This window comes from Triplophysa rosa, linkage group LG25, assembly GCF_024868665.1.
Source record: "Triplophysa rosa linkage group LG25, Trosa_1v2, whole genome shotgun sequence".
NCBI lineage: Eukaryota > Metazoa > Chordata > Actinopteri > Cypriniformes > Nemacheilidae > Triplophysa > Triplophysa rosa.
The window spans coordinates 2849791-2875996 of NC_079914.1; the positions used below are offsets into that span (position 1 = coordinate 2849791).

The following is a 26206-nucleotide window of genomic DNA, read 5'->3' on the forward strand; positions in this document are numbered from 1 at the left end:
CGCTAATCAGGTTAGAGCAGACAGGCAATATAAATAATCTAATTATGCTGTAGCAACATGCTGTGGGATCACCACGTCGCCAGTATCTCCATTGAGAGGGGAATCATTCCCACGACCTGATTATTTGTTTGTACTCACACATTTCAAAGGAGGAGTTTGAAGTTTAGAAGCAGCCCTAATCAAACAGAACATGTAAAACATTAATATCCCAGCCTGAGCTTATGCTAATGGTTGTTGTTGATGAAAAGAATTCATGACTATTAGTAATATACAGTGAAAGCTTGTTTGCTCCCATGCCATGGTATGTTTTCTGCAGTCAGACGAGAGGATATATAAATAAGCAGTTTATTCTTCCCATGTAGTGCATGTACTCATCATACTGTATATAGCTTAATATTCTGGAAAAATATTAAGATTTACATTTATTCGTTTTATCCAAATCGACCTAAAATGAGAAAGTGCTTAACATTTAGGGCCCTATTGTACACCCGGCGTAACGCGGCGCAAGTGTTTTTGCTAGTTTCCGCCCGACGCAGTTCTCATTTTCACGTCCTGCACTGCGTTGTTTAAATAGCAAATGTAATGTTACACAGAGGAAAGTGCAGCAGCACACAAACATGCCAAATATAAAAAATAAATGGATTTCAATGTAAAAGATTGTACATTAAGATAAAAATCCGGCTCGTCATGTAGATGATCTGCTCGTACGCTTTAACCTCACGCACGAGCAGATGCGTTTCCTCTCTAGAGAAGCGTCCAGTCTTTGCTCTTGCAAATTCCGCCGTGTAAGTAGCAAATCCGCCACGGCGCGAGCGCAACTGGCTCTTAAAGGGAATGAGAGATGAGACTCTGATTGGTTTACTGCACGTTACGCCCAAAAAACACCCATTACTCATTAAGAGAATCGGGACAACCCGATTAGACCATGCGCCGACCGTTTTCCTGTCGTTAAATTAGCAAAAGTGGATTCGGACATGCCCTGAGTGCACCTGCGCTGTGCGCTTTAAACCATGCGCGTAGATTGTGAAAATAGGGCCCTTAGAGTCTAAATGTCTTATTTAATTTTTTCTACATTTTGACAAAATTAATCATTATTTAACAATTATTTATAATTATGTCCTCCCCTGATAGCACACATACATCTGGCAGAAATATATTTGCATGTACATGCATGACGTATTTTTTTGATTGTTTGCTAATCTGCAATATGTCTCTGAGACGTCTGCTGTCAGATGTCATATATACATCTAAAACATGTCTGCTCTTTCTAAGACGTTTAGCAGATGTTTTACACAGCAGATGTTTTCCAGACCTCCAGATCTTTAGCAGACATCTTACAGATGTACCTGTGCTATCTGGTTCAGTATCAGTATCATAGCTTTTGGAATATCGCTCTAAATCTTTAATAGCATTGTATTTAAGGTAAACTTGGGTTAATTTTATGAATAAAGTATTCAATCCTGATACTTAAACTCCAAGTTTGTTGAACAAGGTTAGCTTAAGCTCTTCATTGCTATTTGCTAGTCACACTATATGTCTTTTTATTATGCAAATAACTTAAGTTATAATGAAAATAAATGAAAAAGCATGAGCTTGAACAAAGCTCTTCATAACAGGAATATGGCTTTGAACAAAAATCTAACTCAAACAGTGACAATCTCCTCCTAACACAGATAAGGTCAGTCAATGACATCATTCCAGTTCATGAGCAAGCAAAACTACACCTGGAAAATACAAAAGATGAAAGTAGGCAGTCTTTAGAAAGTAAGGTTTGGTTTTGAAAGTGACACAAACAAAACTCAAAGATAATCTTTCTGTATAGGATGTGTGACATTTTCGTTGACTTCATTGTTTGTGGGTCAGTTAAGCAGTTAAGTTATGTAGCTTCATTTCCTTTAAATACGTAACAATATCATTGCGCACAATCTAGATCTTTAAGATGACGACCTAATGATTATGAAATGTAAAAGTAGGTCATGCAAGACTAGCATCCACATCCATGATTGGCATTTGCTGAATTGCACTAATCAAAATGATTTTTACAAACTAAACAAACAATATTGTATGATTAGTAAACTAAAGGTCCTTATAGGTGGAACCATGTTTTTACATCGACAAGGGGTCTAAAATTTACATGCAATAGTTGCAAAAGTTTTGCAACTATTGCATGTAAATTTTAGTATTTGTCAAAATAGGTCATTAGGTCATTTGCGACAAGTTTCTGTTGAAACTGCACCTGTCACAAAACATGAAGAAATCTCCAGTTTTTTATTGTTTATCCTAATTTTGGTGTCTTAATCTAAAGGACATTAGACATACTGTATATTCTCGCCACAAGGACTTCTGTGGAAGAAAAACAAGACTTTTGTCCACCAAAATAAAAAGAAGACATATAAAAAGTAGATAATGTGTTTTATTTGATTTTCTTACATCAGAAGGGTTAGACAACGGGTCCCTTCAACTGGTTACCCTCCAATAAATGAAGCTTTTTGAATATTACGTTTGGGCACTGGGCACTGTGAATGAAATTATAAAGAATGCAACGGTATTGCATCAATAACTATAGCTACTACAGGTATTATATAACATTTTTATACACTGTATAGTAAATGTAGTGACTTCATATTAGCCAGCAGTGTGATTAAAAAACAAATTTAAAATGACAGAAGGAAGCACAGAAAAAGATCCTGTTTTATTTGTATTATTTTACATTAACTATGGTATTTTAGACGACGGTACATTTTTGTACATTACATACATTACTCCAAATTTCCACAAAATGTATATAATCCAATAACACAAATAAAAACTAAACAAACAAACCCCAGTGTTAGTGTATGCCCATATGTCAGTCATGGGTTAAGTGAAAGCAGTGCAGCTCTGGCAGTCCCCAGCTGTCGTATCCTGGATAATTACCCAATGCTTAAGGTGGACCACACCTTAGATAAACTCGTAATGCTCCCGACTTTCACAAACAGTCTCCCTCCAGCAAGCTCCAGCTTGTTTAGCCCATGTGTTTGTGTGCTCTAGTTCTGGATTTATGCCGTGCTGTGGCTAGTATGCTGCTGAGCCCAAGCAAACAAAATCTCAAAGTGTTGATCTTTCTGTGATAGCCGGTGTTGAGATTACATGAAAAGACAAAGTCCTCCTCACCATGGTGTTTAGGAACCCGACCGCGCAAAAATGTATCATTTACGTGGCTTAAGCTTCAGAAAGGAAGCAAAATGGCACGGCTGTACGCTAAACAGTGAATAATTACAGGAGGCATATAGCCATAAGACAAGTGTGAGAACTTGTCTTCATATATCTCACCGTTTCTCTCTGCGAACAGGTGTGCTGGAGTTGTTATAAAGGATAGCGAGTTAAGCCTTACATTGTGTGTTTTGAGTCTTACCACTCCCCCTTACGTCCTGAAAAGTGCATGTCTTGAGCAAATCGCATGCTAATGTTTTGACTGAATGACAAATTCCAGACAGGAGCTTTCTAACCCAGAGGAGAGCAAAAAAGAAAAAAGCACAACAACCATTAACATATGCTCTAGGTACCCATGCAGATCCATCGGTAGGACTCGAGTACCTCTTTATCACACCAATGACTGAATTTTTTTTGTTTTACATGTCTGCCCTTAGCTGTACCTCTGGTTGGGAATCAGTGTCTTAAGTACATCCTGTACATGGGTTGTGATGAGTGGGGTGCTTTTAAAAACTTAAATAATCTACAACATTTAAGGTTTTGCAATACAAAGCAGGGAAGTCAATAAGTTTACCATAGATGACTTGAAACAACATTCACTCTAATAGCCTCCGCTGATTCAAAGGAAAAACAAGACAATATCGGGAGATAAAATGTATCAAATGCGGAAGCTTTGTACAATACAGAGATATTTTCCTGAAAGGTGGAGACTTGTTTATTAAAGGATATTCTACATCCTCTCCTTCTGAATGCTTTCCATTCTCAGAAAACCACTTCTGTCACCGAGCCAGACAATACCCAACAATAAATGAAAATGATAAGCGATGAAATGTGATTTGTCCAAGTACAGAAGTTGCCGCTCCCCTTGCCTGCAGCGTACCGCGGCACAGCTAGACAGGAAAGCCTACAATCACCTGCAGTAAACACACAATGCTTCTAGTGAGAGACACAGCTTAAAGCCTGACGTTACTTTACCTCTATGCAGACTACCTGTTTGTTTGGTGGGTTCACCGAAAGAACATGAAAAGGAAGTGCGCTGCCATTCTTCGCCTGTGAATCGAGCAGAGCGGACAATTGCCACTCGATTCTGGTTTAATGAGTTGTTTTAATGTTTTTGTTTCGTTAATCGTCGCCCTAATCCAAACAGAGGATCCAGACAGGGCCCACCCAGGTGAGAAGGGTAAAAGTTATAAAGGAAATAAATGCAGCTGCATGCTCTCGCTACATGACAGAGATAACACAATAGGCGTGTGTACACTTTTACTATGGGAATCCTTGCAACTCAAAGCCTTGGGCTCCATTGACAAACAGTTTGCTTGTTTGCGATCATGCGTGAATGAATGAGTGATATAGACGCGCGGGTGGAGACCGTGAGCGAGATTTTACTATTATCTGCTGCTGCGCTATTTGATGTCTGGTTTCTTTTTGGCCTACGGGCCTGTCTGGTCCCCGAATCGGATGGCCCTTAGTGTATTTTACCCCAATCTTTTATCAGTAAACCATGTAGCTCAATTGATAGATTATTGTGTTAGCAGAGCAAAGGTTACAATTTACTGATAAAAATCATATTTAGAATGCACTGTGGGTCACTCGGTATACAAATGCGTAAAAAAAACTAAAAATGCATAAAGCAGTAGCTACCTATTGGGGCATTTGACATACTAGCAGTGCCTTTTCCATGCAACGCAGGTTAAACTTCCTGTACTGTTTAAAGGAGTCATATGACACGGCTAAAATGAATATTATCGTTTGTTTCAGATGTAACGCAATGTGTATACACGATTAAAGGTTCAAAAACGCTGTATTTTCCACATACAGTGCATGTTTGTATCTCCTCTTTGCCCCCCCTCTAGATTTTTTACAAAGCTCATGGCTCTGAAAAGCGAGGTGTGCTATGATTGGCCAGTTAACCAGTGCGTAGTGATTGGTCGAATACTGCAAGCGTGTGACGGAAATAAAACGCCTCTTACAATATTTGGAACATCAGGTTCCAAAGAAATTGTACTGACAGGTACGCCCACCTTACTTGCGTATACATTTGGGCGGTCTTAGTCAACTCATACCACGAACTGACGTAGATTTGTGGGGGTGTGGTTACAGGAGGCGTTTCAGGCAGGTCTGGGTGAGCATTCGCTTTTAGATAGAATTAATCTTTTGTTCTGACACTTTCATTTTTGCAATTTTGCATTTTCTAATACATGCATGGGCAACTTATAACACACCAAAGACACAGAAAAACACGTTTTAGCGCCATAAGACCCCTTTAAAATCGCAGCTATTTGATAATCACACATTACATTCCACTCCAAACTCTGTAATGACTTTCATTCGCGTCAATGATTGCTCGCGTTCTGTCCTGATTGCCACCTGATTTGAGTGGCAGTCTTCATGGGGGAGGATGATAAACATCTTGCTAGATGTCTTGGTTGCTCTTTATTGGTGCATGGGTTCTGATAGATGGGGCGGGCAGTGCGGTGTTTGTTTGGGACACGCAGCCAGGATACCATACCTGAAATTCAACGGTGGCTAGATCAAAGACCTCACATTTGCGGGGTACGTCTGAATACAATAGAGCTGCAGGCATGCACGGGCCAACTTGCAGTAGCGGCGCGGAGCACCTGAGGAAACAACATGATTGCATGATAAAATCATGTGGAAGAGACTTCAAGACTTCAAGAACACTGATGCAGTGGCTATCGTTGCTTTCTGTGTAGGCTGTAATGACTGTAGTTGCATGATGTTTGTTATTTATATGTGCACAAGACTAGCAGCACAAGACTTCCAAGTAAGTTTTTCTGTCTGTGTGTGGGTTGGTTAAGGTCTTGCTGGATTAGAGCTGCTATGCTCCGATTGCTCCAAACTGTCAGCAGGGTTAACCTCCCGCCTCTGTTAGGTGCACTTAGCCGTGCAAAATGTTCAGCCCTGACAAGCAAGCAGTCCAAGTTCCCACCTAGCCAAACCTCATCCAGACCTACCCAAACTGGCCCCCAAGAGTCAAACCCTAGCCAGCTCACCCACACCTTACATTTATCATTTCTACAGTTCTGGCCACTTTATCCACTAATAGAATTAAATAAATCTTGAGCTGGTTCGAAGGCATAAAACCGCTTGCAAATTCCAAGCATTAAATTGAGAAGGCTAAGATTTTTTTGCGGCCTCAGATTAATTTCAGCCCCCTTGTGGATTTGCTACAGCGTGCGACTCAAAGTTTCTTGTGATCGCATGAAGCTACAAAGTGCAACTGTTCTGGCCTATTTTCCAGCTCTGTGTAAAATATTGTGTTTATGGTTCAATCGGAAAAGGACCAGACAACCTCGCATAATATAATGGCCATTGATGCAACCGCCACATTTTCCATGAGAGTTTTTAAGAGTGGCATGCCTGAACTCCGCTGTATAACGCATGACACATGTTACCTCCCCTGCATAAACCTTGTGTGTTATCTCTAGGTGCATTTATCTTCAGGTTAACCCTAGATCAGTGGAGGGATTGGGAAGAGAAACTAGATTGGCATCTCGCTGTGTGGTCCAGAGTGAGTCTGTGTGCAGCTGCCTAAGGTAACAGCACCTCTGCACGCTTCACTGCCCCCCTCCCATTCGCCTCCAGCCGCCTGATCCAACCTGTCAACAGGAAGTGAGTCTACCTAAGCCTACATGGATAAAACTCTTGAAAAATATCTGCCGTTCTCTTACGAGCATGTTCACAATCTAAATCATAGGGAGGTTGCTGTTTCATAGCTCAGGAGATTTGATGGAGTTCTCCATTATGTTTCATTAAAGTATTAAAGATGGGATAACACACGCAGTTTCTGACAATCTCATATTAATCTTGAATACCTATACAGTAGTATTGAATACATCGTATCTTCGAAGAGTATTTAGTTTGATCAAATTTATAAAAGAGAGATACAGCTGTACGATTATTTCAGGCAGGCAGGGGGGGACGGAACTACAGCACGAGCACACAATACATCATCGCATTATCCCTTGGTGTTGTTTACATTATGCACGTATGTGCCGATTGCCAACAAAACACAGACATGACTTACCTATGGTATAACTTTGGAAGATTCGGAAAGAGTACTGTACATAGGCCTGGTGCACTCAAGGTTATTAAACAGTGTCAATGTTTTATTCACGCTATATATAACCGCTCAGCTCAAGGTTCTGTTTACAGGTTTTTTTAAGTTGGCTACTGAGAATGATGGGACATTCGTACCCCATACCGTTGTTCAGTTGTTCTTACCATGTGCATTTCATGTCCAGCTTGTTTTAGCACTGGGACCGCGCCATCTATCAGTTTCAAACGATCTCCAAATACAGCATTATAGCCACCGTTTATATAACATCCATCATTGAAATGCCGTGAACAAACAAACACACCTTAACTTCTCTCACTATCGCAAGAGCTATGAGATGCAGGCCCACAGCGCAACAATCTTGATGCGGCGCAGCCAATCTTGATAAGCAGGTCTTCATATCGCTCGTCGGTTGGCGCATGGGAGGCTAATTCTTTCGCCTTGCTGTGGGCGTGCTTTTATGGGAGAATTGCCCAATAAAAGGAATAGTATCCCTGTGACGAAACAGGGATCCAGACTTACAAAAAACTTTTCGAAACAAGTTGGAGTGCTGGGGGAGTGTATCAAACACAGAAATACTACGTCATACGTCCAGTTAGTTTTTTAACAAGTTGACCATGTTAAGCATGAGAAGCCAGCACGTTCAACAGTGTAAAGAAGTCAGAATGCATGACATAGCATGTTATCCCGCCTTTAATTGCAATTTTAGGATAAACATTTAAAACTAAGGAGAGATGAAAATAAAAACAAACGACAAATGAAACAATTGTTAAAATAAATTATGGAGGTGTAAAATCAACGTAGAGTGTATAGGTAAAATAATCTGGATTTGGTTAAATCTCGTGCATGAAAAAGTTTCCATTTGCTCTAAACTGAAACTCATTGATGTATTGGAGAATTAATTAAGAAACTGTAGAGATCTCATCTGTCATTTTTCTTTTAATATGGGTGGTTACACAGTTATATGAATGGTTTATTTTGTAAGTGCAGTTTTATAATATGTATTAATATGACAAATGAGATATTCTAGGAAAATAAACTAATTTCCAGTTTATTACTTGCAAAGGTGACATGCGTCAAGACGTTTTCCAACAGCTATCCTAAACACTCTCTTACTGTCTTCCATTGGTCTGACAAACATAAAGCATTAAAGCTGTGTTTTTGAAAATGTTTGTGACAAATAACCTACATTGTAAAAAATAATTTACGGAATTGTCATGTACTTTTTAATTGCTGTGAAAAAGTAAAATTGCAGAAATAGATTTATTACAGATAATACACTTTATTATAATGTTATTTTGTGTACATTTTTGCTGGTGCCCCAGCTGCCTGAATATTTTCTGAAAAAAATATTAATGTTTAAGAAAAACATTAAAAAAATGAATTTTGTCACTCAGAACTCACCTTCAAGCGGTTCGAAACCTGTATGAATTTCTTTGTTCTGTTGAACACAAAAGAAGATATTTTGAAAAAATGTGACAAACCAGACTGTTCTGGGACACTATTGACTAACATTGCAGAAGTTTTTCTTACTATGATAGTCAGTGGTGCCCCAGAACTGTTTGGTTACAAGTATTCAAAATATATTTTACTGTGTTCAGCAGAACAGATAAATGCATGCAGGTTTAGAACAACTTGAGAATGAGTAAATGAAGACAGAATTTTCATTTTGGGTGAACTATTCCTTTAAGATAGACTATAAGAAAGTATTTTAAAATATATGTACACACTACCTTCACCACACCAAATTTCAGTAACCAACAATTCCTAACTGTCAGAGTTAGTAGCCACATTTTGCAAGTGTAACGAGTTCCTACGGTGTCTAATTTATGTTTACCTGCCAGTTTTATTTCTCTCCACTGTATATTTGGGGCCTCAAATTCTCCTGTCAGTATTTCTCATGGCAGGAGTAATCGACGACACAAGAGCAAATGTTAGCAAGGCAAAGTCCACTCGCACAATAAGCAGGGCAACTGTCGAATTAAATTGTACATCCTGGGATTTTCAAGCACCTGAGCGATGCTGAGAAATGACTCGCCCCTTGTCTCGCATTCGATCGGCGTAATGAGTTTTCGACCACCAGCCTAAACCACTCAGATAGGGGGACAATTTTGTTAACACCTAATCTAACGCAACTGGCTGCACTTTAGAGGCACAGCATTCTAATTTACATACTGCTAAGCCTCTCTGAAAGCCCTGAGTGCAGCAGAAAAGATATCTGACCTCTGGATGGGCCATAAAAATTGCATTGGCCTCCTCATAACATGGGGATTAATCACACATATGATTACACATTAAATTACCTGGGGTGTGCGCGTTTGTGCCGCGCTTTGGTGTCAGCATGTTAAGGGTTTTCAAAAAAAGTTCGTTGCAACTGCTTGCTAAAAAAATCCTTGTAACCAATTGGTTTTTGACTGATATAGACTGACATTCTGCCTGGCTTACCCTTTTCTTTACAAAAAGGACAGATTAAGACAATCCGTTGCAAGCCACCTCGACTTTGCAAGGTGCTTTAGGGCTAAGAGCAAAGAGGATTTCTGTGGTGCTTCTGAGAAGATGCTGAGGAATCTTACAGCATTAGTTTTGCCCACCTGGAAGAGCCCACCAGACCAACACCAACCTCACCCTTTGTTTACTAGCTTAGTGACCATCATCCCCGGTATTGATAACACAACCCCGATGGAGACATCACTTAGCGATTTTACTTTCCCAAAAACACACACAATGTCACACGGGAGGAAAGTGTAAGATCAGAGCTTGCTTTTGCCCCGTTCATTGTCTCACTAGAAACCTACACTCGAGTCAGACGTCCCACATCAAAGAGCAAAAGCTCACCGCATCCCTTACGCAGGATCTAATCCAAAGATTGCAGAAATCCTTCTAGCCTTATCAGCTGCACCTTGAACACGTAAACCCAACTCATTCGAGTTATTTTACACACAAATCTGCCGACGTTTAAGTCATTCCCTGTGTAAGCTGTTTTTCTGTAAAAGTTGTAAGTTTGTCGCATTCCCCTGGAAATTGGTTATCAGGCAGGTAAAATGGATTTATAAGTTACGTAAAGTGTGGGGATACATTAAGTGTCGATTATCAGCATTGCATCTCACCAAACGTATGTTTTGGCCTCTTTTCCGTCCAAACGCAGACAGACGTAGGGTTTATGACACCGAGGACGGGCCGTTGGTGGCATTAATGGGCAGTAGTATTGTGTGGATGGCTTGATTTATTCCCATTGAGCTAATGTTCTTGAGACAACGCCCCCTGGTCCTTCTGCCCATCTGCCTTAAGAACAAAGTGACAGCTGCAAGACCTACCGTAGACCTACCAACTTTCACTGGACGCTCCTAAACACTAATTAGATCGTAAAAAATGGTCCCAGAGGGAAATTTTATTGCTGGGGAGATTCGGTGGCGTTCAACTAAGTCTCAGGTGTTTCTCATAAAATTGCTTAGGAGAACTGAAATTAGAAACAAATGAGAGTGTAATTGAAACACACGAAGAGCATGCAGGTATAGAATGAATGTAGATCGTAGAGTTAAAATAATCTTAATTTGGGTAGATTTGATGAGAAATGCTTGAGTTAATGTAGTGATCTTCAATAATATTGACTTTTGATTGCACACTTGACAAATCTGAGCTCGGTTTTTATGTCTTTATTGAAACTCATTTTGAGCTCTTTTTCTCAGGAGAAATATCTGAGACCCAATCTAAAGCTTCCATTTGCTCTCCAATTAATCTCATTGGAGTCTATGAGATTTAATTGAGATATTAGTAAAATCTCATCTGTGATGCTTTCTTATGGGGTGCTTTGACCATTCTTTTATATTGTGCAGGTCAATTCAAGCAAACAAGTCACCCTGCGCTGAAGAAGTCCAAATTTATGTTGACAGTGACGTACAATAAGAGAAGAACCAGACGCCCCGGTCCAATCTGTCGCTGTGACCCATGCACTTGCCTCCTCGTGCCAGTTGCCCATTTACGCCACACAGGCCTGCACTCAATCACCAGTTTATCTCACTCACTTACCCCCGGCCAGGCAGATGGCACTGCCAGCCGTGCCAGAAGAGTCAGCCAGCCTCACACCGAACAGCGGAATAGTAAACGAGCTTGCTGTATGCACATGAAATTAACGTCTACTTGACCTGTTTGGATAGTTTCACGATAGTCTCACCAATAGAGCCAACTTTTACCCACCAAGGAGGTGTTTATGGGAGCAGTTGGCCAGAGAGGGGAGGGCAACAAAGGGGGTCTGTAAATAAATATTCTTTAGAAGGAGTCAAGGCCTCTAAAATGGCTTTTGTTTTTATGGGCCAAGTGCTCGCCAAGCAGAGAATCGCTCAATACAATTTGTTTTTCCAGTGATGAAGATATTGTTGCCCTCCAGAAGGAGGCCATATGTTATTTTGGCTTTCACATCTGTAGCAGACCCTAAAGTTAGGTTGAGCAAATGCGAACAGCAACATGGAAAATGTTGAATAACTTACTTCAGCAATTTTTTTATTTCATTTTTATTTTGAACCAACTTCATTCAAAACGCTTTCTCAGTGATCAACAAAACTGTCAGTCAAACAAAATTTAATTTTTCAAGTAAGGGACAAATTATGGAAGTGATTTCTGGAGGCAGTTTTTCTTTCTTCATACGGGCATTTTTTAACGTTAATGCATTGTATTTTATATCAAATACTTACATTTAATCATTTAATTCAACAAGTAAGAATAATGACATATAGACAGTAAAACATTATCAATATCAACAAAGCCATCTTTAAACTGCAGAGGTTGCATCTGTGATGGGTTATTACAAAGACTGTTTAATGCTGCTCAAAATGTGCTCTAACTGTTTACAAAACAATTGTATAATGTTATAAGATATAATTTTAAGTGCATAAAGCACATAATAAAAACATGAATAATAAAACGGACAAAAAGTTTAAGGCTGTTTTGTCTTTAAACTGAAATGACTGAATGAGGAGTATGTCATAAATACAAAACATCAGGCAGAGGACTGCAAGATTTCGCAAACGAGTCGTCCCTAGTCCGATTCGTGAACCGCCGCGGATTTACGTCACTACATATAGTCCCCGCCTATGTTTTGCTAGGACCAGTGTTGGGTGTAACTAGTTACTAAGTGTCCAGTGTCCAGACTGATGTCCAGTCCAGTGTCCAGTCCAGTGCAGCCGGTGTCCAGTCCGGTGTCCAGTCCGGTGCGGCCGGCGTCCAGTCCAGTGTCCAGACTGATGTCCAGTCCGGTGTCCAGTCCAGCGCAGCTGGTGTCCAGTCCGGTGTCCAGTCCGGTGTCCAGTCCGGTGCAGCCGGTGTCCAGTCCGGCATCCAGTCCGGCGTCCAGTCCGGCGCAGCCGGCGTCCAGTCCAGTGTCCAGTCTGATGTCCAGTCTGGCGCAGCCGGCATCCAGTCCAGTGTCCAGTCTGATGTCCAGTCCGGTGCAGCCGGTGTCCAGTCTGGTGTCCAGTCTGGTGTCCAGTCTGGTGTCCCGTCCGGCCTTCCAGCCGGCGTTCAGCCCTGTCCAGCCGGCGTTCCAGCCGGCGTTCAGCCCTGCTCTGCCGGCGTTCCAGCCAGCGCTCAGCCCTGTCCAGCCGGCGTTTCAGCCGGCCTTCCAGCCAGCGGCCAGCCTGTCCGTTCCAGTCGGCGATTCCCCCCAGGACTTCCTCTCCTAAGTCCCCCAGGACTCCGCGCCCTCGAGCGCGGCCGGAGACTAGGACTGTTCCCCCCACAAGCCCTTGTCTGTCCCCACCCCCCCTCCCATGTTTGTTATTTTTATTATCTCACCCCAACCCCGCTGTCATTCTGTCATGTTTGCCTTTGGTTATGTTGTCTATGTGTATTTGGATCTGTCACCCAGTCGGTCTTGTCTTGTTAGTCGACCCCTTGGTGAGCACCTGGGGGTGTTCATTAAGGGGGGGGGGCTCTGTCACGGTTCTGCCCTCTTGATTCTGAATTTCTAGTCGTGTGGCAGGATCGGGACAGAGCCCTTAGGTTTTATGTGAGAAAGCCATGAGTTGTTTATGTTTTGACATCTCATGTGCTTTCTCGTGTCTTGTCATTGGCCCCGCCCCTCTCGTTTCATGTATTGCTTCCCTGCCGTGTCTAATGTTTCCCACCTGCCCTGTGTCATTATCCCTCGGTTGTCTTACCCTATTTAATGCCCTCTTGTTTCATTGTCCTGTGCTCTTGCGTTGCATGTGTATGTACCTGTGCTTTGTCTTTGTGCTGTATATTCCCCGTGTCGTGCTCGTGTTTCTCTTACCTTGCCTAGTAGCATCTGTGGACTACCTTCCTTGTTTTGGAAGTTGTGTCGTGGTTAGTGTTTATTGTTTATTTTACCCCTTCGAGGGAAGTGTTCATTTTTGTTGAGTTATTGTTATAGTGATCGTGTCCTGTTTTCCCCATTGTGGGTTTTTGTTTTCTGTTCTGTTGTTTAAGATTAAAGTTTTGTGTTAACCCCTTCATTACCGCTGCCTGCATCTGGGTTCTTCCTCCACTCCACATTCCTGACAGTAATATATGTGTCTGTAATAGTGGAATTGACATCAAAATTCAAAGTCTAACTTTAAAATCTGTGCTTTAATGTATAATTCTCACATTTGTAATACTTTGGTCAGTTAATAAGAGTACTTTATGTAGTTTAATATTATTTATTTTAATGAATTAAAAGAGCCCTTTCATGCCTATCCTTGAATCACTTAACTAATCAAGGTTGATATAGGATATAAAAAGTAATTAGTAATAAGTAACTAAATACATTTTGGAGAGAGTAATTTGTACAGTAATCTAATTACACTATTGAATATGTAATTAGTAACTAGTAATTAATTACTTTTTGAGAGTAACTTACCCAACACTGGCTAGGACTGCCCGCGAAAACTTCACTCTTCTTCCCCAAACACTGTAGCTCGTGAGCCTCATTCGCGGTAAACCAATCACAGCAGACTAGACCATCTGACCAATCACATCAGACTAGACTAGCGGAAAGGATGGGATTAGACAGATGAATCGCTGAACGCATCATTTGAGAGTCAGTCAAGAAGTAAGGTAAGAATAACTGCCTATTATTACGAAATAGTGTTTTTACACCTATGTACATAAACTTGTTGTTGGACACTCCATAAACCAAAGTAGGACCTTAAAAATCCCTAGTTATGTACTCTTTAACGTTCATTTACACAATGGAAAGTTGTTCAGGAAACCTAAACCCAAGACTAAATAGTGAGACTTACTTAAAATACAATGCTTTCTTCTTGCGTATCTCTCTAAATCAGCGTATTCTCTCCTGCAACAGCGTCTGCGCTGCGCAGCCTGCACTGCTAACGAACGTCAAAATAAAAGCGTCGTTCAACGAGAGGTGAAATCCGATGTCAATCACCATCAGTAGCAAATACAATTTTGGGGTGGCACCCATAGTGGCCAATTGGATGTCACACAGATCCGTGTATGTTGGTGGCGTCACTTGCTGATCCAGAATCAGTGATCCTTAGCAGTATTTCCGATTTGAGCTTGAGCTTTAAAAATGCTTGGGAAAATTTAGCTTTTGTGGACGCTACTGCACTACTTGATCAGAAAAAGAGCGTCGCTACTGAAAAGCTATTTGATTCAGAAAACAGCGATGTTACCACCACGCTACTGAGAAATGCAGTTATAGGGATAGTTCACCCAAAAATGAAAATTCTGTTATCATTTACGCGCCCTTTAAATGTCTTTGTTCTGCTAAACCCAAAGGAAGATATTTGGAAGAATGTCAGTTACCAAACAGATCTCATTCTTAATTTACCACCATAGTAGGGAAAATAAATACTATGGGAGTGAATGGGGGCGTGAGATCTGTTTGGTTACTGACATTCTTCCAAATATCTTCCTTTGGGTTTACTAGACCAAAGAAATGTATACAGGTTTGGAACAACCTGAGGGTGCGTAAATGATGACAGTGTCAGGAAGTTGCAAGGAAGAACCCAGATACAGGCAGCGGTTAAGGGGTTAACACACTAAACTTTAATAAAAGGATAAAAGAAAAACCCACGATGGGGAAACACGGTAACAAAACAAGAATACAACTAATATAAAAACTTGAAAACAAAACACTTCCCACGAGGGGGCAAAAATAAACTAAATGCAAAACAACGACACAACATCAAATGAACACGATTAGGGTAGGTAAGGCAAAAGGCGAGGCGAGGCGAGGCGAGGCGAGGCGAGGCAAGGCAAGGCGAACGTATGGCAAGGGTTACAAGCAAGGTACACATAGTAAACACACAAAACGAATGAGCACAGGACAATAGACACGAGGGCATTATAAAGGGGAGCTAACAAGGGAAGATAACAATGGGCAGGTGTAGGTAATGAGACAAAGCTAAACGAGGGAACGAGAGGGGCGGGGCCATAGACGAGACCGGAGAGAGCGCATATTATGTCATGATAACAATAATATGTTTCTCTCCACACAAAACATGAGGCTCTGCCATGATTCTGCCACAAGGCCAAGGAAAGCAGGACAAGAAGGGCAGAATCATGACAGACATGAATTTTCATCTTGTGGTGAACTATCCCTTTAAACTAACGTCACTACTTGTAGCGCTACAACCCAACCATGCTCATGCCAATTTGTAATTATTTTAGGAGGTGACTAATTTCTCATCTGTATGTTTTTGTACAATCTGCTTTCACAACCTGTCACGGCTTACCATTTATAACTTTAATACTATTTGTTACAAAAAAGCAATCCAAAAAAGTCTGTTGACTCTTTACGCGTCTCACCCGTGTAACTAAACAAACAATGCAACCAATTGTGGCGTCTCAGAACACACACATGTCAGGCAGGACAGAGACTTTCCTCTCTCCCACACACTCATTTGAAGTCATCTTCAGCGTCTGTCAGGAGAGAGATAGTTTGTGAGCACTTGGCTGAAGAGGTAATTACACTTATCTGTTGTCAAGCTTTGTCTCAGTGCAACCGAGCCTGCTTCAGGAACAGAGACGTGGAGTCTTTGTGCTGGGAGAAGGACCTGGGGCAGCTGCCCCACAACACTCCACCTGCCAGCTGTTGCCCCGTAGCCTGCAGGAGCCCGTCAGCGCGCTCGAGTCTATCAGAGAGATCGCACAAAAGATCCGTTTACCAAAACTCAAGCTGTTCGTTGGGGAAATACAGTGGCTACTGTAGCCTGTTCCTCTTGGGTAATTTCTAAATGAACCTTTTTATTGCAAAATACAGTTTAGGCAATGCATGTCAGTGAGCTACCGCAGTGAAGTATTTGGTGTAACATCAAAAGCACCATTTGGTAATTATCTTTTTCGCTTTACCATAATTATATACTGTACTATACTTAATATGACTAATTTAAAACAGGTGATGAAAGGTGACACATTGACTGTTATTTTTATCTTCTTAATGGAGTGGGAATTATATTTTGGAGCGTTAAAACGTTAAAAATGTTTTTTTTTGGCCTTTTGTGCTGTACTTATGAATGCATCTAAGATCGGTTCATTCATACAAAACCACATACAATTCACGCACAAATGAAATTTTCTTAACAATTTTCTCTCATCATTTATCTCCCCTCATGCCATCTCAGATGTCTATGACTTCATTTGTTTATCTAAACACAAACCGAATTATACTTAAAAATATGCCACAACTCCTTGTCTTTGTAATGCTACTGGATAATCCTCAATTTTATGCACATATGCCTGTCATAAAATAAATACATAACACCCCAGTGGGTTAAATGTCTTGTGAAGCCTAACAATGGGTTTGTAAGAATAATATTATATTTAAAGCTGGTAAACACTTGCTTCCGTAAAACATTTGGACAAGTGTTCATGAGAGTTGAGTTTTGACGTAGATGTGACCTCTGACCTCTGGCATGATGTCAGCATATCATTATTTTTAAATATTCATTTAAGTTAACAAACTAGATATTTTTTCACAGTGTAGATGGATGAATTTCTTAAACCAACCTTGAACTGTAACAACTAGCCCTCAGTCTGCCCTATTCACTTTTAGTTTCATTTGTGTTGATATTTTGATTGATTGTCATAATGAATTATGTTTGCTGATTTGTTTGTGTAGTTTCTCTGCGTTCTGATGTGTCACAGAAATTGTGCTTTTGTTCCCGGCAGACTGAATCCTTTCTGTTTAAAACACACAATCGTCTCTTTATTCATATAAACAACTACTCTCAATGCAGATCCAGAGAACAAGTTAGAGCGTTTTCACAGCAGTTTCTCAATCAATAACTGGAGGAGATGAATGAACCGAGAGGGAGTGAGTTATAGTTCACTATGTATCTGTTTGAAGACTTTTGTAAGCTAGTGGACAGTGATCTCAAATGGATAGAGACCATCACTTCATACAGTGGTAAGCCTTAAAAATATAAAAAATATATAAAAAATAATGTTTTTGTCTGTATGTACTTTAAAGACTCAGGAGTAAAAGAGTTATTTAGAAAACAATTGTATTATGAGGCATGTACTATAATCAAATTAATATAAATATGATACAATTGCAATACACATCGTTATCAAATGTAAGTTTAAAGAAATAATTGTAATTATATGGATACCTTTAAAATGAGATATATTTGTAAACCATATGTTTCAATGCATTATACTCTCTAAACTTTAACCATGAAGAGCTATGAGTACTAAATGTATATTTTTTTATGCAAAGATGTAATACAATATAATAAACATAGTAAAGCATTCAGATCTGCATTTGCAAAAATCTAACTTGGACATGAGTGTTTTCAAGGACATGGTCTATGTATAACTATCAATGCAAATGTGTGTAAATCTGATGTTTGCATATGCAACTTTCTCCCAGTTAACCTTTTGGTTTGATCAAGACAATTTTGGAAGAAATAAGAATATGCCCATTCTCAATTTAATGGCAACTCACATTGCTTTCACTTACACAAATGAATATCAGTCATTTTATTTTAATAATTTTATATGAGTATTCGATTTAGAAATTTGGACCACATTCAATTTAAATTGGTTTATGTAATTACATTATCATAAAATTGTATGTAATATTAACAATATATTATAGACAAATAAAATGTATACATAAGTAGCTAAATGAATTATAGAGGGATAGTAAAAAATATGACATAACAGAAAGAAAAATGTTTCCTTTGAATCATTTCTCTTGTGAATGTTACACTCGTTGATCCTGTTAATCTAAACATTTTAAATGTGCTAAAAACAAATGGCCAAAGAAAAAAGAAAAGCTCAAATGAATGTTATATTTGTTTTGTTTTAGTGGTGTTGACTGTGAGCCGCTGTGCCCGGCTCGGATCCTCTCATTACCCCAACAGCCCTCGGGCATCAATTATTCAAGAGGAACAAATTTTGAATTTGACACCAATTGGGCCAGTTCGAGTTTTCAAAATACATCCCAGTATGAATAATTGAGAGTGCAGGTTCAATATGTGATCAGTAGACCATACTGATAGACAAGTGGAGTTAATCTGCAGGGCTGGACGCCACCCAGGACACCAGCGCTATATAGTTATATCTGGAAAAAATGACCTCATAGCAGAACATCAAATCTGTTGCAGTTATACTTGTTTATGAAATATAAAAACGAAATGACATACAGTATGACATGTTACATAACTAAAATACTATATCTTGACTGAGTCGTATACTGTATCATACATATACGCACTTCAAAGAAATGACCAGAGTTGTGTAACAACCATCAAAACAAAAGTGTTCTTTTACGTCTGTTTGACTAGTAGCTCTTTCTTCAAACGCCATTAAAGCCCATGAGAAGATTTCCAGCACTCTAACAGTTGTTTTGTGCTCTACTGTCTGTATGTTCATCAGTATACTGTATCTATGTCGAGATACACAAAGCAAACAAGGATGGGCGGGCCTTCCTAAAATGAGACTGTGGGCGGGGAGGTGCGTGAGTTCGACTAAACACTCGGATTAACTCAAACGTCTTGCACTCAAACTTCTCTCGCACGTCTTTTTAGCAGTTCTTCACGTAGATAACAAACATCCTCAGGGCGTACAGTGTGAATCATGCCATTCTGTCACCTTGTGTTTCCCGCTTTGGCACTTGGCCTAATCTTTTAATTGTGTTGAAGTAAATTCCCTCGCTGACAGAGGAATGAGGCGTTAGGACAGATATTAAAAGTTGATTTAAACGATGTCATTCAAGGCTGTCAATGAATGCGTAGGGTTACTGCGTGTGAAAGGGAACTGTTGTCATCCTGTTTTGACAGTTTGGCGGTGACAGAATTGATAGATGACGATTGAGACGATATTGAGTGGTGGAAGTTCGACTTCTTTGTCACGTGGAGATGGAATGCAAAACAACAAACTGTACTTCAAACCAAATACGTCGACTATGTTCATTCACATTTACTCTAGTGTAACGTGTCAAAAATATACGCCACGTCATAACCAGTTATTTGTCTGTACACATAAAAATAAAAACGACGAACAATCACAATATTTCGAGACGAGCATCGTAATATATTTACATGGAAGTGATTGGAACTTTAATAGTTTATTGCATTTTGTTAAAGCATCATTCCAGCACACTGTAAAAAAAATCCCGTAAAAAAACAGATAAAGTACTGGCAGAAAATTACCAGTACATTTTCCTTTATTTTACGGACATTTCCATTGATGCTAAAATGCAAATGAATGCAGTGCAAAATGTAAAATACAGGTAAAACAACTGTAAAAAAGAACACGGAAAATTCCTTCATATTAATACAGTATATTGTGCCCTATTTTTACGGCTTTTTTTTAGAGTGCACTGCGACCCGCTCATTCCAACTTTTTTAAATACTGAAAGCACTCTTGACTGCATGAAAAGTCTAGTTATAATTATCTGATGAATTACTGCCCTAAATAAGAATATTGTAGATTGAATTTTTTTCTCTGTCGTGTTGATGTAAGTTCTTGGGTTTCAGCAAGCTTCTCTTACAGGTGAGAGTCGCAGATTAAAACTGAGGTCTGTCATTATCGCAGAGGCTTTATCACCATGAACACAGAGCTCTCTCCTTACGCTGTCTGTCCACTCAGCGCACGTCTGTCATAAACCCATCACCGCTGTTGCTTTGGTTATGGACCTTACGACCACCATCTCCAGTTACACAAACTGATCAGAAATCAGCAGCAGTAATGTTGCCAGCCTCGTTAATGGAAAGTGAATTGTTGACAGAGGGAGAAATGGTTTGTAGTTTGGGTTTTGGTCGGTGCTCTAATGATGTGGCCCCATCTCTGAGGTCACGCCGCATCAAGCACCCACAGTGGGGTTCCTGTCATTTCCATTTACAGTGGAATTGAGGGCCCCATCCGAGTAAACCAGTCCAAATCAACAGCAAACAGACGTTACACAAGATTTTACAGAACAGGGCCATGCACACGTGTCTTTACTGTATGTTTCTGTTTCTGTGACACTGTTTTTACCAGTCTTTCACTTCACTTCATTTACTTTTCATTTCTTAAATGTTAAAAATATAAAACTTTTTCCAAACTATTTCCCAGAATAAAAGATGCAGTTCACAGTTAACACATTCACCCTTCAGTTAGGCATGTGATATTGGACCCCAATGGGAACATGACATTAAATGATCAATTGTAAGCAATTACTGTATGTAACATGAAAACATGTCAAACTATTGTTTGGCCAACAGGTACTCAAAAGTCTTTATTCATTTCATTTATTAATTAGTAGGATTTAGTAATTTCATATATTAAATAGGTCTTAATTTTTTCACTTTGACAGCATCTCTGTTTTCTTATCCTTTGCAAACATCAATTCATTCACTCTTCTGTGCTATTGTCCCTCCATTCTGAAACATTTGGAAAACCAATCCTCCTATTGAATTAACTTAATTCTCTCATAAAATTTTTACTCTCCATCTTTCAAAGAAGTCCTTCTGATATGGGGTTGAACAATTTTTATTTATTTCAAATGGACACTCCATTGACATTTTACAGCACTGAAACAAAGCAGCTTTACAGAAAACATATTTAACACGGTATAGACAAAAGAAAAAAACTGCATAGAGATGAGAAACGATAGAAAAACACACTTTTAATCATATGCACAATAAAAAGTGTAAAAATAATTGTCTATTGTAATCACACTGTTATATTCATACAAAGTAGTTGTCTTAATATAGTGAATGCTATGGTTACGTGGCAAATGTCAACAAACTGTCTGATCTTATTTCCCTTAACTGTCTTTTACAAAATTGCTTAAAAATCATTTGTTTACAAATTTATTCAACGTTACATACAACTTTTGCGGAGAAATGTTTTCAACCCATCCTAAATTATATATTTATTTGTTGTGGTGGAAGTGACATTTTGAACATTTAAGAATGTTTTCGTCTTGTTGCTAATATTATATTAATAGTTATTATTATATTATATTTGTGCACAAAGTTACAGCTTGAAAATTATGCACAACAAAATAATCTGTCCCCCACACGTTTTTTTAAGGATGCTCTTCACTAAAACTCTCTTCACAACGTGGTGTTGGAAATACATTATTTCTTTACAATTTAAGCACTGTCAAAGTGTGTATATATTTGAACATAATTAAAATTCTAAGGCAAAATGTTAAATGCTCCTTCATTTGGAAGTCATTTTGAATAAAAGCATCTGCTGAATTAATTAATGTAAAAGAGGGATTTTCATATTTTAGAATTAAGTCTATATGTAGGAAAAGGTTAAAACTATAATACATATAAAAGGTAATATGTTAAAAAGTAAAGATATGTTTATAATCATCCCCGCTGCCCTTATGAAACTTCCATTTATCAAGTTTTAATTAAAAGTTTTGTTTAAGCAACAAAACATGATTGGTTCATGCCCCGTTAGCCTTATATAGAGTAAAGATGACCCATTTCAAATATCCTTGAAATACTAAAGAAAAGTTACATTTCACAGAGAAACTCTAGCTACGGTTTCCATTTTGTTTCATAAACTCAAAAGATGTGTGGTGATGTTTACCCATGAAGATTATTTAGAGCAGGGTTTCAGTTTAGGTTGTTTGTACTTGGTAAACACCAAACTCAGGGGATCAATTTGTCTGTCAGATATTTTAAAACTTTTCTATTGCCACACAGACCAGCCTGTTTTTTTTCTTCTGTTTTCAGGAGCTAATCCATCACGTCTGAGCCAATGCCGCAACGGTTCACTTCCTCCTCAAGTTTGGATGCATTCTTGTGTCTGTTGTGTCTAGTAAATGACACAGCACTCAACAAAAGTCTGACAACACTAATCCTCTGACAAAATATTTTTTGAACATTAAACATATTTTGAGATGATGAAGTCTTTTTTAAACTAAGGTCAGGATAATTGCTCTGTTTTGATAGTGTCTATAAGACATATTTAATATGGGAGACCATGCAGGGCTAGTTTCAACACCTAGCTTTAAAACCCTAATAATGTTTGCGATTTCACTTTTGTTTTTCTTACTTGTTTTCCTGTTTACATTTTGCTGTTTAATGGTAGGTTTCAATGTGTCAACCCTTGTCGCATGACAATGGGCCTTTACAAAAGAAGAGTTTTTTTGCAAGAACAGATAACTTAGTAAACGTTAGTTAACTGGATATATATTTTTTGAGTTATTATTACTTTATCAAATTAACCCAACTGCAGTTTGATTAACATCACTTGGAATGCACAGTAAAAAACATAATTTTAGATTTTTTAACGGATCTGTTTTGCAAACAATCTCTTCAAAAGCTCAACAAAGTTTTTTTATAGAAAAAAAAACATTGATAACTTTATTTGTAGTCAAGACTTATTGCCGGTTTACATAAAGGGCGATAATAGTTCTGAAAATTATACAACAACTTTAAATATAATACAATATTAACCAACACCACAACTAACAATAATGATAAAGATAAAGATGAACAGTTTTGTTGTATATACTTTCCAACTAATGAATAATAAAAATATTGACAGCCAAACAATTTCCTTTAGAATTTTAAAGGCTTGTGCATTCAGAATGTGAAACTACAGCGCACAAGCCCACAATAAAAATACAGTAACGTTATAGTCTGAGACTGACCATTGAGGTGCATGCTGGCAAACTTTATTAAATTAGTTCCCATGAATGTTGAGCACATGTTGCCTGTTTTCCCTAGTAACCCATACATTTAATAGCATGTGATGAATATTTGTAACAAACAAACAAATGAGCGAATGAATTGGTTAAACACGAAACAGATGAAACAGCTCTTAAGATAATAAGAAATGTCTGAAGTTTTAACTGGTAGTCCCATTCCAAATATAATGATGTTTGGAAAATGTTTGGAACTATTGTATTTATGGAAGCGCTGTTATTAACTGCTCAACTTTTAATGGGCACCGCTATAAAGTGCACCCTTATTCCTTTATATCCAATACATAACATACATCATTATATACTCCCACCTCCCATGATTTACTGATGTTTTCTCGAAAGACGTGTATAACAACACTCCCTACATTGTTTCCACTGCCGAGGCTCACGTCACATGAATCAGGGCAGACTTGGCCCGGCTTCAGCAAAGAGTGCGTCAATACATCCGCAACGATCCATTTCTCGTGACCCACGGCCAACACCTCGCTTACCACCTGCCTGCTCCAGGTCCACCCAGACTGGTTTTCTGTGCGTCTGGCTCATGTTTGCTTCTCATTGTACATGGGGAATGCCCTTCCATGTTTAGCACTTGAGTATAATATTTGCAACTTTGTATTTTATGACAGAACTCACCATTTGATTCTACAAAAAAAAATGTAAACTTTATGACTGTAACTAACGCATTTTATTCTCCATTTACTTTGTTCAATGAACAGCACCCTCAGATGTTTCGGTAACACTTTACATTAAGGTTCCCTATATAAAGCATTTGTAAATGTGTTCATTAATGATTAATAAGTCATTTACAAATGCATTATAAAGCAGTTATAACTGTGTGAATAAAAAGAGATTCTAACAAAATACCTGCCAAAAGATGAGCCATTTTTAACTCACATGTTATAAATGCTTAATAAATGTGAATACTTCACAGGCATCCAATTTTCTTTAGAGTGCACTTTCATGGGATGTCAATACTTCTAAATATATGATTCACATCAGAGATTTTTGATTAACTATTGGAAGTAGTTGAATCATTAATAAAACATTGTAAAACAAACAAGTTTACAATAACCTTTGTGCATTTAGTGTTAAAAAGTGATCAAAAGATTGATGAATTTATCTTGGCAAGCAAGAAAAAACTGCTTTGGATAAGCATCATGATGTGAAGGCATTCTGAAGGGCACCGTAAGACATTCGGAATCGGATCAGGTAAGCAACATGGTTTGAAAAGTGACATAAGATATGAAATATAAAATAATAAGAAAAAACAACTTAACACCCTAAAGTCTCCCACCTGACAGCCTATTTTGCAAACAGCATCAAGTTTTCAGTTAAAAATGGCTCACTATTTGGCAGGTATTTCGTTAGAATCCCCCTTTTTATGTATGCAGTAATAACTGCTTTATAATGCATTTAAATGACTTCTTAATCATTAATGAACACATTTATACATGCTTTATGAAGGGAACCTTAATGTAAAGTGTTACCAATGTTTCTTGAGCATCCATTTATAACTATTCCAACAAATTTTGCTGACATTCACTCTCGTGTCTTAAATTTGATGGCTGTGTATTTGGTACAGCAGAGTTGTAGGTTCAAATACAAGGTGGGGCTCTAAAGTATTAGCTTTCCTCTTGGCGCTTTGGGTGGCCAAATTCATGCACTTTCTGTGAACCGTTGAGTCAGTCTTGGGATTCTCTGTGAGTGTGCCATATTGCTAATATATCCATCTCATAGCTGCTTTAATTTAAATTTGTTGTTAGGTTGTAGTTAGTTGGCTTATGTAATAAGTAGGCTTAGGTATCTCGGGTTTATCATGTTAACAAAGCAATGGCTTTCTAGTGCATTATTTCACAAAATTGGCTCTAAAATGGGTTTCAATTGAGTTTAAATAGTACATTAATGTTAAAGGACTTTAGAATACAAAGAATTGTCATCCAGCATGGAACAGAACCTCTCAAATTATTGCTGACTTTGTTTTTTTAGTATTAAAAAAACCTCTTAAGTGATACCATGTTTGCCATGTCCACTTACCCCTTGCTTACACACTGTCTACTGTTTGAACATACAACACCTGTTACTCCATCTCTCTATTCAGATATGACAGGATTTGAAAATGCGCTTAGCATGCATTCCTTTCTCCAGGTAACACAGAATGTTCTGCCAACTCCCTGAACAAACCCTCACACAGGTGTGTATGTGCTCACTGCGGGAAACAAATGCATCTGCACTGCGCCGGGATTTAGATTTCATCAGGAAGCTTAATAACGATCTGAAATCTGAGGAAGCGTTGAACTTTTCTACTAATTCAATAATTGCAGCTGTGGTTGAAGTGGGCCAACTCTGAGGTCCTTAAGCTGGATTTCGAGGCAGAGCGTTCAGGGTCTAATTAGCACGTACGGGTTACTTTTGTTCGTCTGGGATCTTACGAAGAGTTCCCAGAGTTTCACCTGACCGGTGCTGCAGCGCGTTCGGCTGATGTAATCCTAATTTGCGAAAAATTCCTTTTAAAAAGGTTGAATAAGGGCTATCTGTAGAACACTGTTTCTAAAAAAAATCATCTGAAAATATGTCTAGACAAAGTAGGACGAAATTAAAAGTTTTGGATCAAAGTTCCCATTCCTATCAAACCATGACATGCCAAATGTTACTCCAAACCTTATCATACCAACATAACGTACCTATAACATCAGGCAAATGACTGGTTGAAAAGAATGGACTGTTTCACATTATTTTGACAACATATTTTGACCATTATTATCGACCTAACTTTGCTATTGAACTAATGATGTCACAATTGTTCCCAAATTGGCTTT

The 26206-nt window shown here is 38.7% G+C and overlaps 1 protein-coding gene across 3 annotated transcripts; it reads left to right on the forward strand.

Annotated features, from left to right (window-relative positions):
- Positions 1-4156: 4156 nt before the first annotated feature.
- Positions 4157-24377, forward strand: LOC130549172 (merozoite surface protein CMZ-8-like). 3 transcript variants are annotated; one of them, XR_008962144.1, is made up of 3 exons: positions 4157-4363; positions 6642-6825; positions 22414-24377. XR_008962144.1 is itself a non-coding variant. In XM_057326375.1 (3 exons), the coding sequence occupies exon 3, from the start codon at positions 12418-12420 to the stop codon at positions 12943-12945; it is 528 nt and encodes a 175-aa protein (XP_057182358.1). In that variant the 5' UTR covers positions 4157-4363; positions 6642-6825; positions 11104-12417; the 3' UTR covers positions 12946-12989. The 3 variants fall into 3 exon arrangements, 2 of the variants coding, with proteins under 2 accessions (XP_057182358.1, XP_057182359.1); XM_057326375.1 differs by lacking the exon at positions 22414-24377 and adding an exon at positions 11104-12989; XM_057326376.1 differs by lacking the exon at positions 22414-24377 and adding an exon at positions 11104-12989 and having other exon boundaries at positions 6658-6825.
- The last annotated feature ends 1829 nt before the right edge of the window (positions 24378-26206 follow it).